This window comes from Streptopelia decaocto (genome assembly GCF_964273445.1).
Source record: "Streptopelia decaocto genome assembly, chromosome: 2".
NCBI lineage: Eukaryota > Metazoa > Chordata > Aves > Columbiformes > Columbidae > Streptopelia > Streptopelia decaocto.
This window is the reverse complement of record NC_138655.1, coordinates 42,070,751-42,093,925: the sequence shown is the minus strand read 5'-3', so window position 1 is coordinate 42,093,925 and position 23,175 is coordinate 42,070,751. Positions and strand designations below refer to the sequence as shown.

General features: G+C 37.6%; 1 protein-coding gene across 5 annotated transcripts in view; it reads right to left on the bottom strand.

Moving 5' to 3' along the window:
- The window catches only part of RB1CC1 (RB1 inducible coiled-coil 1), an 81,403-nt gene extending 58,271 nt beyond the window's left edge, over nucleotides 1–23,132 (bottom strand). For 2 of the 5 annotated variants that reach the window (XM_082045682.1, XM_082045685.1), the window contains exons 1-5: nucleotides 22,893–23,132; nucleotides 9,942–10,060; nucleotides 7,474–7,601; nucleotides 5,652–5,778; nucleotides 5,232–5,402 (exon numbers count right to left, since the gene is read on the bottom strand). In XM_082045682.1, coding sequence (XP_081901808.1) covers nucleotides 5,232–5,402; nucleotides 5,652–5,778; nucleotides 7,474–7,544 — 369 coding nt within the window. In that variant the 5' untranslated portion in view covers nucleotides 7,545–7,601; nucleotides 9,942–10,060; nucleotides 22,893–23,132. Of the gene's footprint in view, nucleotides 1–5,231; nucleotides 5,403–5,651; nucleotides 5,779–7,473; nucleotides 7,602–9,941; nucleotides 10,061–19,710; nucleotides 19,801–22,892 lie in introns of all 5 variants that reach the window. The other 3 variants (XM_082045684.1, XM_082045686.1, XM_082045683.1) reach the window with 2 other exon arrangements.
- Between the last annotated feature and the right edge of the window lie 43 nt (nucleotides 23,133–23,175).

The window sequence follows — 23,175 nt, the reverse complement described above, 5'->3', positions numbered from 1 at the left end:
TGTTTTCATCGGCTCTTCACTCCAACATTAAAAGTGGGCTTAGAGAAGTCAAGTGACAGGGTTCACCACAGAAGAAAATACTGAGAAGCTGACATAAACCACCACAGCCAGGGAAGCAAACCATGGTGCAAGGTAAGTGGTAACTTCTACTAGCTTGATTCCAAGCCACACAAATCATCTTCTCCTGGTGAATTTTCTAAAGGCTTGAACTAACAGTTCTGGTTACAAAGGCCAACCAAAACAAATGCTGTATATCTTTTAGTATGCCTTAGGGTAGATCTGTCAGTATGCTGTAGAGTAAACTGAAACCTACTCCATTTTTACCCTATTCCCTAACACCCATCCAGCTGCACTACTTTAAAAGATATGAGATTGATCACTAATCTGAGTTACAAACAAGTCTGGACTTTTGTGGAGGAGCCAGAACTCTGTCTATTAGACTAATAATGCTAATCATTCTTTTTAGCTAAATTAATTTAGCTACACAATTGTTACAGACATTACAACACCTAAAAGAACATTAAAATTTTAAAGTAACTCTTTCCCAAAGGGTTTCAAAACAGCTTTCTAGTAGAACTGAAAGAGCATTTCTCTAAATAGTATACAAGCTGCTTTCAGGAAGAATGACTGTATTTCTTGGCTTAAGTATTATGAAGTGTTTGGAACTAAACCAAGAATGATCTAGGTACGATGACTACAGCCACAGTTTTAGGCAACCAAGTGAAATGACCACATAGTTTCTCATCCTCATTTCTATTTCTCAAAGAAAAACTGACCAGAATTGACAGTTTGATGATGACAGCAACAGCATCACCTGAAACATAAAATATATCCACTAACAAAATGTCCAAGTTTCAGCATCCTTCTTCTAGGACAAACAACACAGGAATTTCAGCTGGATCACTAACTGAAAAAAAAGTCCTTTCCTAAAGGCTAAGCTACCAGAAATCATTTTAAGCAACAGTGTTAAAAGACCTCAAGGTTAGATAAGATTCACACAACGTAGTTTATCACGCAACGCACTGTGTAGAGAACAACTTGTGTCCTCCTAAGCTGGTGTGTACGTAACTTTTTACAAACACACTGTGCACCTCATTGTCCACATACTGCAGCTCAAGGCCAAAACTGCTGAACTGGAAGAGAGGTGGGAAACCAGGCTCTTTGTAAAAAGGCACGCTACAGGCCTTTAGGTACAGACATCTCAAAGGGAAGTTTTTAGTCAAAGGGAAACTGGCACACTGAGACATAAAATGAAGACAGGCTTAGAAGGTTGCTTTAACTGACATTTAAAAGCCAGACAGTAGATACCACAGACACTGACCAGAAAAGATCTGATTGAAAGAAGTTTGTAAAACAAAGATATGCCACGTATGATAAAACCTATAGCAAGAATTTCAGTTTAATTGGTAAAGGAAGAAGTTTATGTAACAGACATAACTTCTTTAAAGCTACTGAATCTTTACACTGTGAATTCTACATAATGAGATCTTGGTGAATCAACAGGAACTTAAAATCTGTATAGATGTTATATCATGAAAGCAAAAAGAAAGAATAAAATGAGATCTTGATATGATAATCACAGTACAGTACAGCGGAAAGCCAAACAAGAGGTAGTAAGTTTCCCACAGGAATGATTTTTGGTTAGTAGGTATTAAATCTAAATAAGGCTACATGTAAGTTAATGAAAATAGTTTCAATTGGGAAAAAAAAATAATGGCTGCTTGAACATATAACTATACCCTATACATATATGGACACAAGCCCATAAGGATGCCAAGGCCTCCACTGTGAACTAAAAGATTACTTTTATTCATACCTGAATAGTAACTACAGATATCTGAAAATTATGACAAAAAAATGCAGAAAGCAAAAGCAGAATTTAAATGGATAACTGTCAGCTTTAGACAGGCAAAAAATGATGGAAAGGCATGGATTAATAAAAATACTTGTTAAAGGAGAATCCAGAACTACTTGTTACTGTAAGAAAAAAAAAAAAAAAAAAAGCAATATACCAGTGTATACAAAGTATGGGTCAGAAAAAAGTGAACCAGAATTCTCTCTGCACCTTTCCCCACAGTACAAATAAGATTTAAAATAAGGTAAGGTAAAACAAACAAACGAACAACACCTTTCATATAGTTCTACAGCACAGTTGCCAAGCAATATACAGTTCATGACACAGATGCTGATTAAATTAAACAGTTTTCAGGCATGCTTAAAATGAGTTAGAAATAAGATAGAAATAAAAGTCTTCACACCCTGAAATATTCATAATCTTCCACACCACGAGCTTGCTTACTACTAAAGCAGACTTAGGGCATGAGGTACAAGAGATGACAAAGAGCTCTTGGACAAGTTAGCAGCCATTTCCTAAGCAATTTTTACTACTTCCTATGCTGTTTACAATTTCATATCAAGTCTGATTTAAAAATCATACTGTATATCCTCTTGGTAGAACAGATGTCAAATTAAACATAAGCTGGTAGCTACAAAATATTCTCCCCCACTTCTACACAGTTATACATCACTGTTTCTTATTGCTGACAAGAATAGGTAAGACTTTCTATCATGAACAATGATGCAGATTGTAACTTTCATTTTCCTAACATAAAACATTTTAATCACATGTAAGTAGTAAATATGAATTAATGAAATGTAGTTATGCCAAATAATTACAATAGGCAAAACCACTCCATCAAGTACCACTACTCTGCTTTTCTGGTAAAGCAGGTTACTATCTCACTAAAAATCAATAAAAAGACAAATCTTGGTTCATTATAAGGTAGATTTCTAGTGCCCATTTTGCAGGAAGTCTTCCATTATTCTCCCAGGTACTCTCAGTGTGCCTTTGGATGCATCAGTCTCACAGCTACAGAGGTTCAGAGCTTTTATAGCTCCCCCCAGATCCTCATCAATTTTGAGAAGGATTAATATCCCATACTCCCTCTTCGGGCCAAGAGTCTCATGATGGAACTTGAGGAAGATTAATGTTCTAACCACATTCCCAGCCCTCCCTCAGTTTCTTCTGAATTACTGCTCAATATGCTTCAAGCAGGTATCACAAAAAACTGCTTTAGCACAACACTGTAATACTTAACTCCTTTACACAGTTTCCACACCTTGGTACATGTAAAATCATGATAGTCTATTTGCTCATCTTCCACCATACATGATGGTTTTGTCATTCCCCTGACCTCCCAAAGAAGAACCCAATGCATCACTAACATGCCTAACATAGAGGCGATGGTTTTGAAAGACCTCAGTCTTGGGTAAAATTAACTGTGGGTATAGAGGTGTTCCAGATTTAAGAATAATACTACCTATTTAACCTTTAGATAAATTTCTAAGTTTTTCACTTAAGTATTTTTTTTCTAAGTTATATAATTGTAGCCCTTTTACAAGCAAGGAAGAACAGGAAGAGCTGGGGAACAGAGAATAATCTTTTTCAAGATAAATCTGCAGGCTAAAAACAAAAACTCTATTCTACTTAGATCCACATTTAAAGACCTTTAAATACCAAATTCCACCCTCCAACCCATAATAACATTAACTCCTGGAATATAAAAAGCTTACTCCAGAGGACTTACATCTGTTCTATCAGAGTATACTAACTTTACCAGACCAAAATCAAAATTAAGAATCTTCAAACCAAATTAAGAATCTTCAAGACCACAAAATTAGAGACAGGATGAAGAAATGAGATAAAATATCAACAATAAGAAATGTGGGACTGGGTACTACCACCTTTCACTTCTGTTACCCTAAATACAGCACAAAGACCATAGTAATTACTACAGCCCCACTTTCGTACCAAATTAACATTAAGCATTTAACATATATCAGTATTGCTGACTTTTATAAGATCATCTTAACACTCCACAAGAAAAAAAAAAATAAAAAAGGTTTTAAAGCACTTTGGGTTTCAGCTGCCTAAACCAGAATCCTCACAGTCTTCAAGGAGCACAAATGAAAACCTCCCACTCCTAGCTGAATTCACATTGATATCCACTCTTCTCAGTATGATGGTCATATGATTCACAGATCCCTAATTACTCAAGGTCCTTGTTACTAAGTCAGCAGAACTGTCAACAGGTGGCAGACAGAGGAAGACAGTCTGCTGGACTCAATCCTGACCTTAAATCAGACAGTATGTCAAGGTCAGATTATTTAGGCTAACTTTCCCAGTCCTGACAGGTCAGGAAGCCAAGGAGAAAAAACAAATCCAACCCTGTACTATATGCAAGACTTGGCACTTTTGCCTGAATTCAGCTATACAAAAAACCAGCCCTTAAAGTGCTAAATATTCTTTTGGTCTACATTCAAGTTGTCATTGAAACCAAGAAACCTTATTACCAAGACAACAGGCTAAAAACATATATTACTATTCATTTTGTTTTAAGTGCTACACGTAACCATTTCCTCACTCCTAGCTGTTGGATATTTAAATAATCTTTAGAGACATGAAAAATATTTAATGCATTTATAATACAAAATTTGAAAAGGCAAATTAGGACAGTATTTCCCAATATTAAGAAAAGTAATCCAGCTACTGAAGGCATTGTGTCACTCTCTTGAACATGCAGCCACTCCTGCTGCATGCACACTTGATATCTTACTGATCATGTTGCAGAAAACTAGTTTCTCCTATCAAAATAATACAAAAGTAATCAAATTGGTAATCTGACAAGTTTGTTTTCTATGTAAGTAAAAGCCAGCACTCAATAATAAAAGACCTGAATTTTAGGAAAAGGAAGCTTAGTTTTATTAATTCCTCACCAGTTGTTTAGACATATAAGATGAAACACAATCTTGGCAAGATGCTTTTAAAAATTCTACTGCTAATTTTCTACTTGGATTAACATTTTCAAAGCAACAAACTCTTCTGTTTACAGGTGATGCAGACTGAAGACACTGAAAATAAGGCAGAGCATTAAGGCATGGGTCCAAAGCAAACAGACTGCTTTTATCTCGCAAATGCTGTAAACACAAGCATCCATAAAGCTCTATTACAATATGCTTTTGAAAAAAGCTTTGAACATGCTGAAGAAACGAACGCATTACAATACCTACCTTAAAATTTCAAGACAAAGGCTCTGAAGAATACAGCACCACTAATATGCTACTCCTACTGTCTTTTGAACAAAATATTTCATAATTTGTAACAAGCCTCCCCTGTGACATCTAAAAGGTTATTTTCCTTTGGTGTACAAGTGCAGTAAGAATTTACTTACCACAGCAAGCTGTGTCCGTGATGCTACCGTATGAAACACTGCAGGCATCATGAGAGATTCTTCTACTTTCAATTCCATCTCATTCTCTGCTGAAAACGTGGTTTTGGGGATAGCTGGTGGACGTTCACACAAGATCATTTCTTTGTTGAATAAAAAAATTGGGTTGGTGTCCTACATTCAAAAAGAAAATGAAGCCAAACATTAAGGCAACTTATTCTTCAATCACCAATTATTCCATCACATGGGTAACATGTCTTAAGAACACATTAAGAGCTACATCTATAAGCTGAATACATAAACAGCATTTTTTCTAAGCTAAGAAACCCAGCAAACAGTACAATACTTTAAAATCCCTTAGTAAAACATGTTTTTCTTCCCCTAAACATGACAGTTGAGATGAGAAATGCAGTATGCACTTACTGTTCCAGCACTGTAACTACACACTCTTCTGTCTGGTGCCATACACTCTCCTCCATTGACAACCAGTACTTGGTGCTGAATGGCAATCTTATACTTTGTTTGAATTGCATGTTTCAGATCAGCCACACTGGAAAAAAATGGGAAGAGAAGATGACACTATCAGCATATTTGTGCGTCTAATTTTACATATTCCTGTAATAGAGACAGGTGACTTGTCCGTATCAAAGTAGAATATTTTAAAAGAAATATTACCTTTTATTCCGCACAAATACATATTTTTAAGTTTTGTAAGTGCTGTGATGTGTTGCACTCTGAATATCCACCTACTAAGCTACCAGCTAAAAGATGACAGCATCTGCATTAAGTTATCAGCAATCTTCTTCCAAGAAGATCTGATAGGATGCTGAAATTCTGGATCAAGTCACGTCATGCATTTAGGTTAATAACTTTAAAAGTCACATTATGCTCTTTGAATATATACTTGATGAACAAACAGCTGGTTTACTGAAACCCTAGAAGACAACAGCAAGGATATTAACACTTTCTTACGCATAACATAAGCACAACTTCACCTCATCAACTCTGACTGACCTACTGCATGTGAAGCGCAGTATAGCACTTAACAATAACAGGAAATTAAACAATCCATGTATATGCAACAAATTCATATAAACATTATAGACCCTTCTAATGAAGAAACAGTACATCAATAAACCATCCCTGGTTTTGTTCACCACCCTTAACCTTTAATTCTAGGTGATGACAAGGTCGCATTATTGACTATTTTAGACAGTTCTAGGGTTCATTTTGAAGACACAGGCAAACAGCAAGCTAAACAAGAATTTACTAATATGATACAGTAACTGACCTAAACTATAACACACTAAGGCAGTACCTGTACAAAGGTATTAAAAAGCTTCAGAGTATCAAGTGAATAATTAATATAAGCATCAATGGTTTTGATACAAATGGTAGGAAGCATAGCCTACATATAGACTAGTTATTTAAAAAATAAAGATCAGTTATCTAAAATAACCATGATTCAATACGACATTGTGAATTCACTACAAATATCTCACAAGCACAAGCTTGTACTCGCTAGCTGCGTCACAGTAAGTGCTCATCTATCTTCTCCGTGGTCTCTGGCAAAATAGCTTGGCCTGTCCATGCATTAGACATGGAGATAGGCAAAGAACCCAAGAAAGTTAGCCTTGCTAGAAAGAGCAAGTCTACATACACAGATACACAGAATAAGAAGTTAAACTCTTCAACTGAAGAGTCTTCTCAAAGAACTATCCAACTGAACAAAGAGTTGACCCATACCAGACTATTAGGTGCCTCACACACCATGATTTAGCAACATAATGTCTCCACGTAACTGAGAGCATACAGGGGTGCTGACACATCTGCAAATGACCCAGTAGATCCAGAATGGCTGAGATGAAACACTATTTCATGTACAAAAACACCCAGAGCATCAATGGCTTTGCAGAAGAGCATGCAAAACCACTCAATGTAGATAGTCCTAGGGCTCTTCCACCCCAAAGAAGTTTCAAAATCCAGATTCACTTATTGAGTCATGAAAATTACAAACAGGAATTCAAGAGAAAAGGAAATAATGGATTTGGGCATAAAATCCATGGCAGAAGTCTTTCAAGCACAATCACAACTCATTCATCACTGACAGAATACAAATACAGCAGGGACTGACCAAAACAAAACCAAGTATCAGCTCTCCAGAACTCAGCATGCAAAAAGTATGCATACACTCTTAAAAATTTATTTTAAAAACAAACAATAGGCAATTAATTTACTTTCTTACTTTTGTACAGCAAGTTCTGTGTCAAAGGTAAGGGTAGTTCCAGTGTTGACCAGAAATACGTATAGCTTCATGATGATTTCTTTAGGTCTCTGAAGTTTATAACTTCCACTGATAAAATCATTTAGAAACTGAAAAAAATTTCAGATGTTAGTTTCACATACAAGTTACAAAAAAGACACTTACATGCTTTTGAAAAAATACTTGTAGATATATAGCAGTGAACACATCAGCTTTCATATTCCACAGTTCTTTACCCATTACTAAACATATAGATGCTCCCCTGACCAGAAACATGGGTAAGCCTCTGCATTGGCAGATGGTTAGGAGAACACATGAAAACATACACTGAGGAGAATTTGAGGGGAGGGCAGGGGGAGAGGAAGAGACAGCTTTCAGTTGCAGAGGACACCTGGCTTTTCTCAATTATGAAATGCATTTTTAAAGCCCCAGGTACAGTTATTTCCAGACATATTTTCTAAATTTAACAAACAGCAGCATGTTCTATGCGCTAAGTTTACTGCTACGAAGTCTATCGGCTCACTACTATCCCTATCTATATTTTTTTCACTCAGACATATGGAAGTATTAGCAAAATATAAAAATAAACAACTAAGATAATTTTTAACTTTTAATTCATTATGAACATATACAAAATGTACATATTTTCCTATTTTCAGCACTAGCCAAATCTGTAGCTACTTTCTTCATCACTAAGATGATTAAGGGAGTGGAGCACCTCCCTTATGAAGAAAGGCTGAGGGAGCTGGGTCTCTTTAGTTTGGAGGGGACTGAGGGGTGACCTTATTAATGTTTATAAATATATAAAGGGTGAGTGCCATGAGGATGGAGCCAGGCTCTTCTCAGTGGCAAACAATGATAGGACAAGGGGTAATGGGATCAAGCTGGAACACAAAAGGTTCCACTTAAATTTGAGAAAAAACTTCTTCTCAGTAAGGGTGACGGAGCACTGGAACAGGCTGCCCAGGGAGGTTGTGGAGTCTCCTTCTCTGGAGACATTCAAAACCCGCCCGGACATGTTCCTGTGTGACCTCACCTAGGCGTTCCTGCTCCAGCAGGGGGAATGGACTAGATGATCTTTTGAGGTCACTTCCAATCCCAAACATACTGTGATACTGTAATAGTGAATATTGAGTGACTGAGAAGAGCAGTGCAGTCCAACATATTGCATTTTTTTTTCAGTCTTGTGCCCTATAAGTATCTGTGTGAACAACTATAAGCACATTTTTCCAATGAATGAAACAGAAAAAAAAAAAAAAAAATCAAAAAATCAAAAGTTCTGAGACCTCTTCTCCCCAACAGGAGCTCGGAAGTTTATTCATCATTTCCCCCACACTAACAAAGCTGTTGCAGAAGTACAACTAGCACTGCAGTCACTCATGACCTGATTTTTTTTTTTTTTAATGTAGAAGGAGTTAAGAAAAGTTAAGCTGTAGAAATTTTAGCTACTCAGCAATATTCTTATATCATTATAAAAACAACTCTTTGGATTAATTTGCTTCACAGGAAGTAGTCCCACTTTCCCTGAAATGTGAACAGGATATACACACAAGGTCTACACAGCTAATTATATTATTGTAAAATGAACTGAAATTTGCGTTTATCTCCTTGCCTACAAACAGAAAAACTGAAGAGAAAAATAACAAAAACACCATTAAAATGAGGAAGGGGGAGAGGTTTACCAGAATAAGTCCAGAAAGTCAAAAGAACTTTCTTTCAAGAGAGTGGCTTTCCACACACTTTTCAAGTATTATAGTACATAAGCTTATAGTATATAAGCTAGTCAGAACATGCATGTTCACAACAAGGCTTCAGAAACAGAATCACATCAAACAAAAAAGCCCCAGTTAAATAATTTGATCTAAATTGAGTTTAACTGTTCTTACACTTGAACTCTACTACGCTCAGTGGCACCAGTTCCAATTTATATTGGAAAAAGAATAATACACTCTATAAACAAAGTTATTAGGCAAACACTGCTGAACATCAAGAACAAGCTAGCAATAATTTATTATTAAATTCTTTGGCCTAGGTTTCACAATAATCAGTCTCGCATGTAGAGAGACTTCTTTTCACAAAGGGTAGATTTGGGACCATGGTCCAGGTAGAAAAAGAAACAAATGTGTTAAATAATACAATGCTTAAGGCGAGCACCCACCAAAAAAAACTCTCTTCCACCTAAGCAAAGTAAAAGGCTCACACAGTATCTAGTTTTCACATAAATGCTACTTTCTGTAATATCAAGTGATATTTAAGAGAATCTGTCCAGAAACCTCATGTACATAAAGTAAAATTTTAATAAAACATTTTCCTCTCCACACCTTAACACTAAAGCTATTTAAAACACAGAAAGAAAAAAACATTACTGAGATCAAAATGCTTATGACAGCATCTGCCACACAGGCATCAGCAGTCTCAAACTTTTTAACTTGAAGCAAAGAAAGCATTACCTTCAGGCACTATACAAAGTTACCACCTTCTTCAAATGCAAGAGGAGAATTAATGCACACATTCGCTTTACTTGATTTTTGGCAACAAAGTAGCATGGCTGTTCAAAGCCAGAGAAGACCTGCAAAGAAAAGATACAGAATGCAATTACAGCTATTATTAAAACGTCAAAATTTTATGGTCACCAGTGCATCTAGCTCAGAAATCAGTGTATGTCAATGCCAGAAAGAATAATTATGTGGGAGTTTGTTGTTGTTGTTGTAGTATTTATGGTTTTTGTGTTTTGTTTGTTTGATTTCATTAACAATGCTCTCTGGTTACAAATCTGCTCAAAACTGCTACACACCTGAATATTCTTGCTCATAAGTTAAAAAAAAAAAAAACAAACCCTTCATGATATTTTTCAGTATTTACAAGGAGGCAAAGTTAGCTCACTAAAAAGAATCGTGTTTATTTCCATTATATGAAGGAATTTTTCAGACCTGGTGCAAAATGCTGATATGGTGACGCTAAGAGAAATACAGAAAGTCATAACAAAATGCAATCTAAGAAAATCCAGTGTAGAAATGTACACATGATACTGCTGTTGAACGAACAGCCTCATCCTTCAGCTGTATCCTTCAGATTCCTTCAGCTGTATCCTTCAGCAGATTCCTTCAGAAATAGCAGCACCTTCCTCGCCTGAAACAAGGTAACCTTGTTTGTTAATCCATTCATCTACTTTCACAATGTTTGTCACAATTTTTTTAAATTATTTTTGGTTTTAAATAAACTGAAGATGTTAGCATTCCCAGCTGCTTGTCACTGGCCTCCTCTTGCAGAACTGCCATTTAAACTACAATGGAAGCTAAAACAATCAAAATGAGCCAGATCCACAAGGGTGGTCTTTTTAGGCTGCCTTAGTTCATTTTGAACTGTTGCTGGTTAACCAGCAGTGCTGAAGGAGAAGGAGCCCTTGGCAAGGAGGGTGGTGAGGAGCAGTCGGGCTCAGGGTGCTCAGACAAGTGCACAATCAAACTCCGAATTACAAACAAACATTACTTCTACCACGTTAATGTCCTAGCAAGGTTTCTGAGATGATCAGGCACTACAAAGGGTGATAATCCATTACTAAAAATAGGTTTGCTGAAACCTGAAAAACATTAGGGGGCGTAAATCATTTTATACAACTGATGCTACTAACAGTAAATAAAAACTACTTAATCCCAAATTTGAAAACCTTACAAAAAAGGAAAACATTACACAACTATTATATGTATTTTACATGCATGGAACAGATAGCACTTTGTTAGGCTGTTGTTTGAACTATTATCTTCCTCCCTCCTGTCCACTCCCCCTTTTCTTCCTATGCAAAATGCACACACACAACCTTGTCAAAAGCAAAGGAGCAATAAAAGGGAAAAAAGCAATGTGTCTAAGTACTACCATTAGAAAATGAGTATCTGAAGTGCCCTCTTCCAATTTAGCTATCAGTAGTTCTACTTGAGCAAAATAATGTTATGAATACTCACTTCAGATCAGAGTAATACGCATTAACATGAATAACAAGAAACTACTGAAACACTTCTGTGACAAAGTAGGATCACAACATTATAATCTCTATTCTTCTAATTCCATTGCAACCATTAAGTAGTCATAAAACAAGCATTGTTTCTTCCTTTCTTCCACCCAACATTTAAACAAACAATCCTGAGGGACAGAAGCACACTCACACAGGTAGGAAAAAAAACGTATTAAGTTATTCTATAATAAAAAAAAACCTCGAACAACAAAAACAAACACAACAACCACCAAAAAAATACCAAACAAACAAACCAAAAAAAAACTCCACACACAAACAAAACAGAAGTAGAATTCACCCACTCCCGATGCTGCCACAAATCTGAGTTAGCACTTCCAGGAACAGAGGCAGTGTCTGGAGGAACGTTTCAGAGAATAAATGCCTTGAGCACCAAGCTCTCCGACAGGTTCACTGGTGCCCAGTAAAGGTAGGCTGCACCCCTCCCTTCAGCATGAGCTGTGCTGATTGCCTCTCCCCAGCTGCCTGTTCACACAACCCTGAAAGAAACTGAATTTTGAGAGCTCTCTCTAGTCTTGCCTCTCCAGACAAGATCTGGCTGAGTTTGGCCTACAAAGTCCAAGACTAGTTAAAGGGAGAGATGCATGAAAAGCAATCACAGTTGCCTCTTTTCTTTCAAAAGTGAGGTTACAGCAGACTATCACAAGCAAAGTCAGCTACTTATCACAAATTAGTCTTTAAGTGTGTTCCCAGTATTCAAGAATATTATGATTCAGCAGTAAGACAAGTTTTTTAACATAAGCTTGGAGTGAAAGGCACCATCAAGCATCAACAGAATATATCCATAAACACATACATTTTATTCTTCTTATTACCTCAACAGGTCATTAAGAGAATTTCAGGCTTTTTTTTTAGCATTACACTGTTACAGAGTTACAAGTTTCAAGCTTTTTAGTGTCACATTGCAGAGATTAACTCATTTTAATAGAGGCTGGACAAATACAAAATTTGACAACTACCAAAGACAGAACTGCTAACTACGCAATCAAACAAACTGTAACAAAATGACTAATCTACCCTGATTACTTGTTTGAACTGTGTGACTTGCAGCATTAAATCCATGCTACCGTGTAAACTAGATACTTCCAATTATGAGATGGAAGCTTGTATGACAAATAGCTATTAATTATCAGTAACAACGTTTAAAAAAAAATAGCTGAAAATTTGAAAATGAAATTTTGTAGCAGTTGTCAGATCAGACAGAAGATGGTACACAAGAATATAAGAAAAATAGATTACAAAAAAACAGCACGAAGTAGAAAAAGCTTCCAGAGCCAATTCAGAAGATGTGCATTTTGTTACATTAGCTAGCAAAACACCAAAACCAGCCATCAATATGTTATGCTGGTTATAACATTTATTTCACTAGTCTACATTGTGTTTACATTTCAATGCAAGTACTACATCTGCTTCACTTCATGAAACTATTGCAAGATTTTCCTATAAAATATAAGCTCCTCCACAACCAAGTACTTTTGAAGTACGTGTTGATCAATGTTCTCAATGAACGTTGTTTAGAAGTTTTGAAATGTATCTTAGTTCAGAACATGCTCATTGTTACATCCGTAAAAGGAAATGGATGTCTGTTTACAGATCTTTCTATAACTATAGTACAAGGAGTCACGAGTTTCACAGCACTCCACAAATAATCCTATGGCTATATTAACCATCCTTTTCTGCCATTAAGCGCAGAACTCACACTGTTAGCCAATTCTGACTGTTCCATTGCTTCACGGTACAATTCTTTCCAACTTCACAAACTCAAACACTGAAATATGGCATTCAAGGTAAGACAAAGACAGAAATCAACATTTATTTATGCTGGTTTAATTTAAAGGGGCATCATCAACCCCACTTTAAAGTTAAGTTTCCTCTGCAATATTCTGGTATTTAAGTTTGTGTACATGTTTGTGATATCTCATTTCCCATGCTTGCTTTATAAACTGGATTACAAATCAAATTTAAGCAAACCAAGTAATTAATACATTTTTCCTTTATCCCCTGGTATTTAAACTGAGTTATGTCCAACTCATGGCTCTTCTTCAAAGCCCAGTGTTTAAATTTCCACATTCTACAAGAACAACATACCGGCAGTATAAGGTACCTTGCTTTTTGTGCCTGGGGAAGTACTGCTTCTCATCTGTACAGTAAGTATTGTACTTACCAATGCTTCATCTCCCAGGTCACGGAGGACCAAGAGGACGAAACTATTCTACCCGCCATGTTTACCTCCTGGCTGGTAAGGACTTAGCTCTGAAAGTAGACTATAGCTTAACTACTTAAGCAAGGCAAGACTCTCACTGTTCACTCAGAAAGCTGCAATTCCACATTGCTAATTATTAGACACTCACATAGCTCTGTATGAACATCATCCATGTGCTGCCCATAAAGGAAGGTTCTCCTGCAGAGCAGCTGAGGCTACTGTGCAAGTAATAGACAGTGCCTCCAATATGAGTCCTAAGCATCACCTCTGATTACAAAGGTCAGGCTTCTCGCAGGAGAGATCACTGCAGAACTACTGCCTATCAAAAGGTCAGTTCATCTGAGGCAAAGGCTGAAAAGTCCATCACATCCTTAAAAGACTCTAGTGCTATTCCTCATTCACTAAATATCTTATCTGGAGAATATCTCCCCTCAAGGAGAATATACCTTTATTACCTCTGGAGATGGAGAGCCAACTTTGGGGCACATTAATATTTTATTAAGCTGTGCTTCATCTCCATACAGCAAATCTTAAGGTTTGCCTTTGAGATGCTGCAACTCGTGTGACCTCCCCTTTCTTTCCTCTCATTTTAGAGCAGGATTTCCCATTTCACTTTGACTTTGGCAATTCTGTAACAGACAAAGTTATGAGACTAGCACAAAATGTTCCTAAAAATGCAATTCACTTTTTTCTACAAACCTGTCTTCTACTCCTATTGCCCTTGCTTTTTCAGGTGCCCTTCTCAAAAAACACTCTCTTGCTCTAACCTGAACACCTCCCCTCATAAACAAAGAATTTTTGTAGCACATATTCCTCAGTACCAAAGGAAAAGGAAGAGACTGAAGCTGAAGTTAAGGAAACAAACACCTTCATGCTAGTTGTAAGACCATCTCTAAAAGCAGACTTCAAGAAGCTTTCCTTAATACTGCAACCAGAAATAGTTTAATTTTACAGGAGACTACTACCAGCACCAGAAGAGCAGACAGAATGACCTCATTATGAAGGCACATATTCTTTACTAATGTTTTCACAAGAACAGAAATGGCTTCATTTCTAAAACACAATGTAAATGCATACCCTCATATGAACAATCAAGTGTTGAAAGGAAACATGCCTTAAAAGGCACTTGAACTACACTATGTGATGAATAAATAGTAGGGCTCCTCCTGACCCATTTGCAGAGAATAACTTCATCCCCCACTCCTCCAGAATATATTAAACCAGAAGACCACATCTGATCACCGAGATACATGTTATTTCAGGTGGAGATCCATCTCCCATTACCACCTTATATCAAAGCCTATAAACCTCATGCCCAAGCTACTCTGTAGTCTTAAAGAAAGTCTGTCAATCCCTGACATCTGCAAGGTGCCATCTGGAGCTCTATTTATACTCTGTTGAGATGTGCACCAGGCACAGAGGCGGTTACTTAATTACAGCATCTCCACCAGTCACCATGTTGTTAGCAGCTCTCAAATTCAGCTGCTGGTCAGTAAAGCAAGTCTCTTCCAGTCAACACAAGAACAAAGATGCAGTTCTGCAGAGCAACCAGGAAACAGGCCTAAGCCCCCTACTTTCTAATTTCAAAACTCAGTAACTCAGTATACAGTAATTCACAGTACAAGAGAGATTGTCTTTTCTCCCTCTCTAAGATGAATAATTTTACACAATACTAACTTAAGAGTTATATTATTGTTCCTGTGACTCTGAATTACATGGAAGCTCCTCATTCAGCAAAGTAGGTGCAGCAGCACCTTCACAGATCCTCAACAACATCAACAGTGGAGGAGCAAGAGATCAAAAGCAACTGCACCTGGGCAGGTAAGAAAACATTGTGTGTTAAAGAATAGCTTTGAAATTGGTGTGGCCCAAAACGATGCAGTTTTTTACAAGTTCAGACACAACTTATACTGTGAATTCTAGGAAAGCAACAGTTTCAAACATGTTTATGAGGCAACAAGCACATTATTAGGCATTGTGTCATTATTCCATATGTATATAATTACAAAACTTCAGATCTGAGGGTTAGCATTTATTTACACTGCTCTTTTCACCAATTTGAGGAGCTGTCAAAACACAATCCATATAATGGATCAGATAAAAAAGTTTTTCTTGTCTAACAGTAAACAAAAACAAACAAAACCAAAAACACACTCTACCACATTTTTCAAAACCCCACATCTCTTACATATGAGAGTGACATCTCTGTGCCTCAGGTCACAGGTACAAGAATCTGAGCTTTTCTGATATTCTTATTGCAAGGAAACAGCCCACAGTACCCTTTCTCTTTCTTTTTTTGTTTGTAATTAACAGAAACAGTCTTTCCACAGCTGTCTGTGACTTGGTCTTTGGCAAAGTTAACTGAAGGTTTTGTCAGCTCTTTTTTTTTTTAAACATATAATTTTGGCATCTCACATGCATTTGTAGACAAGTCTCCCTCCAGTTACAGAGATTAATGCATCCACTTTGCAAAGAATGGTGCTCTTGGGTATGCAGAGCTTCACATACTTCTATTCATGTTACTGACTGACTACATACTGGTGGAAAGTTCTCCCTGTACTCTTTAAAAATAATTAGCATGTAAAATCTTGCAGCTTTTGCAAACAATTCTGCAAGAAATGGCCAACAAAAATTCCTTTATTTCTTACATCAAATTCAGAAAAATCGGCACCAATGTTTCTTTCACTATCTGGTTAACCAAGACCACAACCACACAACCACTGGTTATATTAAAAGCACCAGACTTATGAATCCCTTTCCTCAGCGAGTTCTTCTGCTCCCTTCCCTGTACCAACTTTCAATAGTGCAACTTTTCATACTTCTATGGAGTAAACTGGATTTAACTGCTGTTACAGGTTACTGCTAGCTCGAGTTAGTTCTGTGATCCAGTTCCCTACACAGCCCCACAAACCGTTACATGACAACTCAGGCTGGAAAGAGGAATACAGGGGATACCAAATGTCAGCACCATCATCCAAGAAGTGAGAATTTCCAGAATGCACCATTCACATTCCTAACTGCCATGCCATCATCAGTTATTAATAGATAACTTCTTATAAACAGTAACCTATTAAAAAAAAATGCCAGTATCCTCTTAAAGCGTAGGCTAAAATAACTCAAAAATGGGCAATTACTATGGATGTAATTGAGGACAGAGTTTCTCAGACTATAGACCATGAGGCCACTTCTCCTGATACACCATCATAATACCACAAGTCTGGAGATTTTTTTCACTTTTATGTGGATAGTACAAGGTAACTTGGCCAGATCTACTTTAAGGGATGAAAGCATAGAAAATTAGACTGATTAAATGGCATTTATTTCACAGAAATGAAAACACTATAGATAGAAAATAAAAGATTGACAGTAAGGAAATGTTAAGAGAAGATCCTTGCAATTTAGTCTGATTGCCTACATAAAAGCCACACGTTCTTCCTTAATTTCTATTCATAAGTAATCATATTTCAGAATAACATTAAAGTTTTCCAGGAATAAGGAAATTCACCACCATCTCGTTAAACTCTACAAATGATTAGCAACTTCCAAAATTGTTTCAAATTTATTTTATTCATATGGTTGTTTATAAATCTAACATTTAAACTTTCATGATCCAAAAGTGGAATTTCTCTAATTTTCCATTTTTAAGTTCCTTGTAATTCACATGTCACCCATGAACCTCCTATTTTTTTTTTCCAGTGGTACCTAAAACAGATAAGTAAAGGCCCATCAATGACAGGCAGAGTCAACATCACCCCCATCCTCCCTATGAATACATATTCGAAAATAATGTCCAGATTTTTGGTGAATCAGCTCACTACTCTATTTGGATGTTACATAGTTACAAACCACCTTCAGATCTCTATTGGCATCAATCTGAAAGAAGATAACAGCAACATATTAAGACACCAGAAAAGCTGCAGGATGGGTTTGAAGACTATTAAATTTTACCTTATCTCAAGAAGGTGTTTAGTAATTTTCAGTTATCTTTTTTTACCTCTCTGGGACAAATCTTTGGTAGTTTAAAACACCCAACAAAGTGCACTAATAAATCACTTTATGAAATATTACCAACTTAATAACTACACAACCTCACACACACACACAAAACAAAAAAAAAACAAAACAAAACAAAAAAAACAAAACAAAAAAAAAAAAAAAAACCACACACCACCAAACCAACAAAAACCCACATACAATGGTCAAGATAGAGATACCACAACTGAATTCCTACCTTACTGAACGCTGGTTGTACTGTTTGCAGCCATAACATGCATGTGAAACTGTTCTTATATTACATCTTCATTTTTAAATGTGTAAGTATTTTATATCCAAGTCTTTCACACAACATAAGTAAAGGAAAGCTCACACATTACACCCCCTCTTTTTGTTCAGGCAGAATTGAGAATTTTGAGTAATTTTTTCATTTTTTTTGTTTAAAGCAGCATTCACTGGGTTTGAATCAAGTCTCTTTCAACCTGTAGACAACACAAGTATTTGTAAAGAATATTTTTAATTACAATAGAGAAGTCATCTTGAGTTTACTAGCAGAATACTTGCACTATAGCATAAGCATAATACATTAGAAGAGAGATGATAGTCCAGTTACACAATATATTCTTATATAAGAATCTCTGCTTCATCTGTATTTAATAAAAACACACACACTCTGGAGGATGGAAGGAAAACTGTATAAATAAAAAGCATCATTTTGTCAGTATGAACTGTCTACCGTAGCCACAACTATACTAAATAAGGATCAAATATCCACAATTTTGACATATCAGCACAGCTATCTGACATCAATAAATCCAAAATAAAATTTGAGTAAACCACTGACACTTAAGAGTCCTTGCAGTATCAGGAAAACATCACCATTGAAATGATAAAGAGCAAAAAAAAAATAAATAAATAAATCACTGCAGCCATATCTACAACGTACACAATAGACAAAAGAGCATATTTTACAGAATGCAGCATGAACATATTCAATCATACAAAAAAGTGGCAGATAAGTCATTTAACAAAAGAAAACTTGCGCACTAATTTGGGCATTTAGGAGCAACTACCTGAAATGTTAAAAGAAATCAGATCTCAGCAAAATGCCATTCTTAGCAAAGCTATAATAGGAATTCTGTTAAGAGTGGTTTGATTTTTGAATCCATGGCAGAAGTAAAACTTTTCCTTTAATTAGTTCTTCAATGCTGCTTTCTACCTCTAAAATACACATTGCTTTCAATCTGTTCAAACTGAAACCAGCATATTGGCCTTTCAAACACACCTTCAAGAATAATAATGAAGATTGATGTATTGTGCTTCGATCATACAGGCATTAGTTTCACCTAATACCTCCAGATAGAAACAACAGGTACTTGAGCTATTGAACACTGTTTGCCCACCACCAAAACTTGCCTATTGTCCTGAGAAAGCAAAAATACTGCTTCAAACATAAGTCTTAGGAGGTATGAAAAAATGAGCTCTTTCATAACACGAACATAAAAGCACATTCTGAAGTCAGAGACCCATTAGAACATTCCTTAAGCAGAGCTACTTTCAAATATTCAAATATCAGTCTGCTTATTGGACCTATGGCGTTACCCAACCAGACAGATGCAGACATTCAGAACTCAACCAATCAACAAAGCAGTTTTACACTTTACTTTCAATCAACAGGTAATCAATAGAGGTCAGAGAGGAATTCATATAATACTTAAGTCATTTCACATAGAAAGCAGGCTACTACATTCGACAACAGCTAGTTTTTTAGATGCACAAACTGCTAGAGAATTATATATAGCACACTGTAATCATTTCACCTTGGTGTGATAAAGACAGCAGGCCCAGCTGCAAAATTCTGCTCCCAAAACAAACTGTCAACATCTCGAATGCACGTAAAAAGCTACGCTAGCTGTGGCTTGAGCTGGTAGTTTTTGTTAAGAACCCTGCTGGAACCCTGGACTGCAAACCTGAACAATGAAAGTAAAATACACACCTGGAGATGGGCAGAAGACAAGGAAGAATTACACTGACACTCCAGGTGCTTCTCCTGACCAGCCAACAGTAGCCACCTCCATCCGAGTCCCTGAATGAACACTATGTATTAATAAATTTCTTTCAAAATTTCTATCAACAAGTGCCAAGAATTTAGATTTAGATATTACGTATGTGTTATTAACAACATAATTATGCTCAAATCCTGTTAGAAAACACATCACCAAAGCATATCCACTTCCAACCCTGCATACAAATGGGAACAGAAATGGCTGATACATGGCCATGATGTCTTCCAACTTCTCTTTCAACTGAAATCAAAACTAAATTAAAAGTAGATCTGCAATATGAATTAACTCATAGACAAGTGACTCCCACAGTAACCACAGAATCCTAATTAGCTCACAAAAATAATTGTTTGCAATTTCTCTATCATCATTAATCATGCTGTAGGCTTTTACGACAAAGAGCTCATGTGAGGATCTTTCCACTTGTACACTGAAATCATTACTGACAAATCTGCTGCAAAACAGACAGATTGTAATTCTAGCAATTATATTAGTAATTTACATTTTAATTCTACTTTTTTTTTGCCTGCTTGGTATCAGTGCATTTAATTAGATACTACATTATAATGTAATATTATTATGTAAGTTGGCGTGTTGTAATCAAGTGTTTGCTATCCGATAATACTGATTATCAACTTTGCATCAGAATGCTAACTATTAGTAGGGTACTTGAAAGCAGAAAGGTATTAAAAAATTATTTTTTATCATTCTTCCTAAACTCCTCATATAATGTCACTGAGCTGTGGACCAAAATCAGGAGCATAACTTTCTTGAGCAAAATGTATATGCAGAAGAAGGCACATGACTGCTTGGACGCTTCCCAAGTGACTCTGAAGCAGCTCAAGTGACAGCCAGGTACGCACACTAGTCTTTCATTTTGACTTACTTTACTTTACACAATATGTGAATGAACCCAACCTGTGCAATGAAAGTCTTGCGAGCTTCACACCACTCTGAGCCAGTCTTCCACAGAAGCTAACTGCTAGCTTAAAGCCAAATAAAGACTTCAGAACACACTGATAACAACCCACCCCTCAGGATAACCTATAAAAAAATTCTTTCAAACAATCCTGCTGTAACTGCCACTCTCTTATCAAAAGAAAGAAATAGTCATGTGCTACTCCTATCCCACTACATACACTCACCCCCTGCTTAATCTGATTAACTGAAATTCAAAGAAATGTATAATAGTTTTCACCTTAATTTTTGCAAGACTAACCTTAGCTGTGTTCAGACAACATGCAAGGATCAAAAATGTTTTAAACAGACTCTACAGAAGCCCTCAAAATACCCCTTGCCCTCTTTTCCAGTCAGAGTGCAAGTCTGCTGCACAAACTTCTAATTATAAATATGGTAACATGACATGGGGAGAGAGCCAGCCCCTCAAATATGACCTCAGAGACTCCTAACCAAAAATCTGTGTTGAGCACAAGACTAGATCAACACAATACAGCATACGACAGGTTTTTGCACTTTTTTTTAATCTAAAAAATATACAACTACTTGTACAAAGTGGGCAATAATAATATCCTTCCAAAGCACAATTACATCTATCTTACACTAATCCATTATCTCAAAAGTTTCCATTTGTATTTCCAGCTCTGTAAGTGTCACAGTTGAAGTCCCTTACCTCACATTCTTCAGCAAGTTTTCTTCACTACTCTCAACATAATAAAATACAGCTATTCCGGGTTCCAAACAGCATTTAGAATAAGTACAAATATATCCTCTGCACACTTTCATTTAAACAAAACTTAATGATGTTTAAACGTCTAATTTCTTCCTTGATAATATTTGCTTCTTGTCACTAAACTTTATATTAAAACACTAGATAACAGTGGAGCCCTTTCCTCATCTTCTAAAAACTTCCCAAGGTACTAGATATTAAACATTTTTAAAGTTCACAAATTAAATATACCACGATAGCGCACAAGTTTTCTTTATTGTTATGAAGTATTTATAGTGTCTAGCATTCCTCACAGTACTTCCCAGCTGTACGAACTTAAACTGTAAGAAGCATGCTTTTCCATCCTCATTATTTCTCCAGCAGCGCTGAAGTACATTTTACCCTGCAGTCAACCAAACAACTCCATAATTGTAAGTTCTTCCATAAAGCCAATAGCTACTTTCAACACAAAGTTATGTGAGTGGCAGAAAAAAAAAAAAAAAACAACTTGAACTCCTCATTCTCTCCCAATAAAGAAATAAAGGTGAAAGCTTTAAATACAAAACATGGGAAAAAGCTCAGGGAGAAAACATACCACTTAATTACTTCAGACAATAATCAAATGACACAATAAAAAAAAAAATAATAACATACGGTTGTAAGAGGACTAAACTAACATTTTTAGGTCTGTTCCAAGTATCACAGTCTCAGACATGATTCTTTTCGTCTCTAGAAGTTCAGTTATAAACACAAGTGTTAAAAAGATCAGTTAATTTTTCCACCATTGATATTAGCATTAGAAATATGGATCACTGTCAGCCAGAACTTTGGGGGTCACCGAGAAGGAAACGCCAGCACGGATCAACAGAATAGCCTGAAAACGTACACGAAAACAACAACGAGAAACCGACGGGAAAATTCCTCACATGACATAAGCTTCCTCGGGAGCAGAAATAAGTAAACAGCCGAGGGAAAGGCAGGACAACGTTTGTAAACACAAGGCGCTCGCTCGACCACGGGCACGGAGGCGCAGCCAGGCTGAGTCATTCCTTGGAGTAACTTCACCGCGAATCCCTCGCCCTGGCAGTGGAGCCCGGGCAGGGAGGGCGCACCCCGGCCCGCCTGCCGCTACCCCCAGCCAGCCAGGAGCCGCCGGCCCCCGCCCCCTCTCGCCGGCTGCGCTAGGGTCACCCCGCCAGCCCGGGATCGGAGCCAGCAACGGGATCCCCGTCCTCCCCGGCCCCTCCCGCACCCACCTCCCAGCTCTTTGTCGCCCGCCCCACAGGTGCAGCCCTGCGGCCAGAGCTGGGACCGCCACTCCTGGCCAAGGCCACTCTCTCAGTAACGGAGCCCCGCCGCCGGGGGTCTCCGCCCTCCCTCCCGCTGGGAGGGACCGAAACGAGGCGCGGGGCGGCGGGAGGACCCCGCGTCTTACCCGGCGGCACTCACCCGAGGCTCTCGCGGCAGCGCCGCGCATCCTGCGGCGGCAGCGACGCGCCACTCCCCTTCCCGCGCGGCCGGGCCCGGCGGCTTCTCAGGGGCGCGCACCGCTTCAGCGGTCACCGCGCCCGGGCGCGGAGAGGCGGCGGGCCGGGAGCGGCAGTGCGGGGCCGGCGGGCGGGCCCAGGAGTCCTGGCGCAGCCGCCGCCGATGTTTGTTATTGTCGTCAGCCGCTTCCGGCGCGAGTGCATGCCGGGAGAGGGCGGCCCGGAGGAGGAACCGCGGGGCGGAA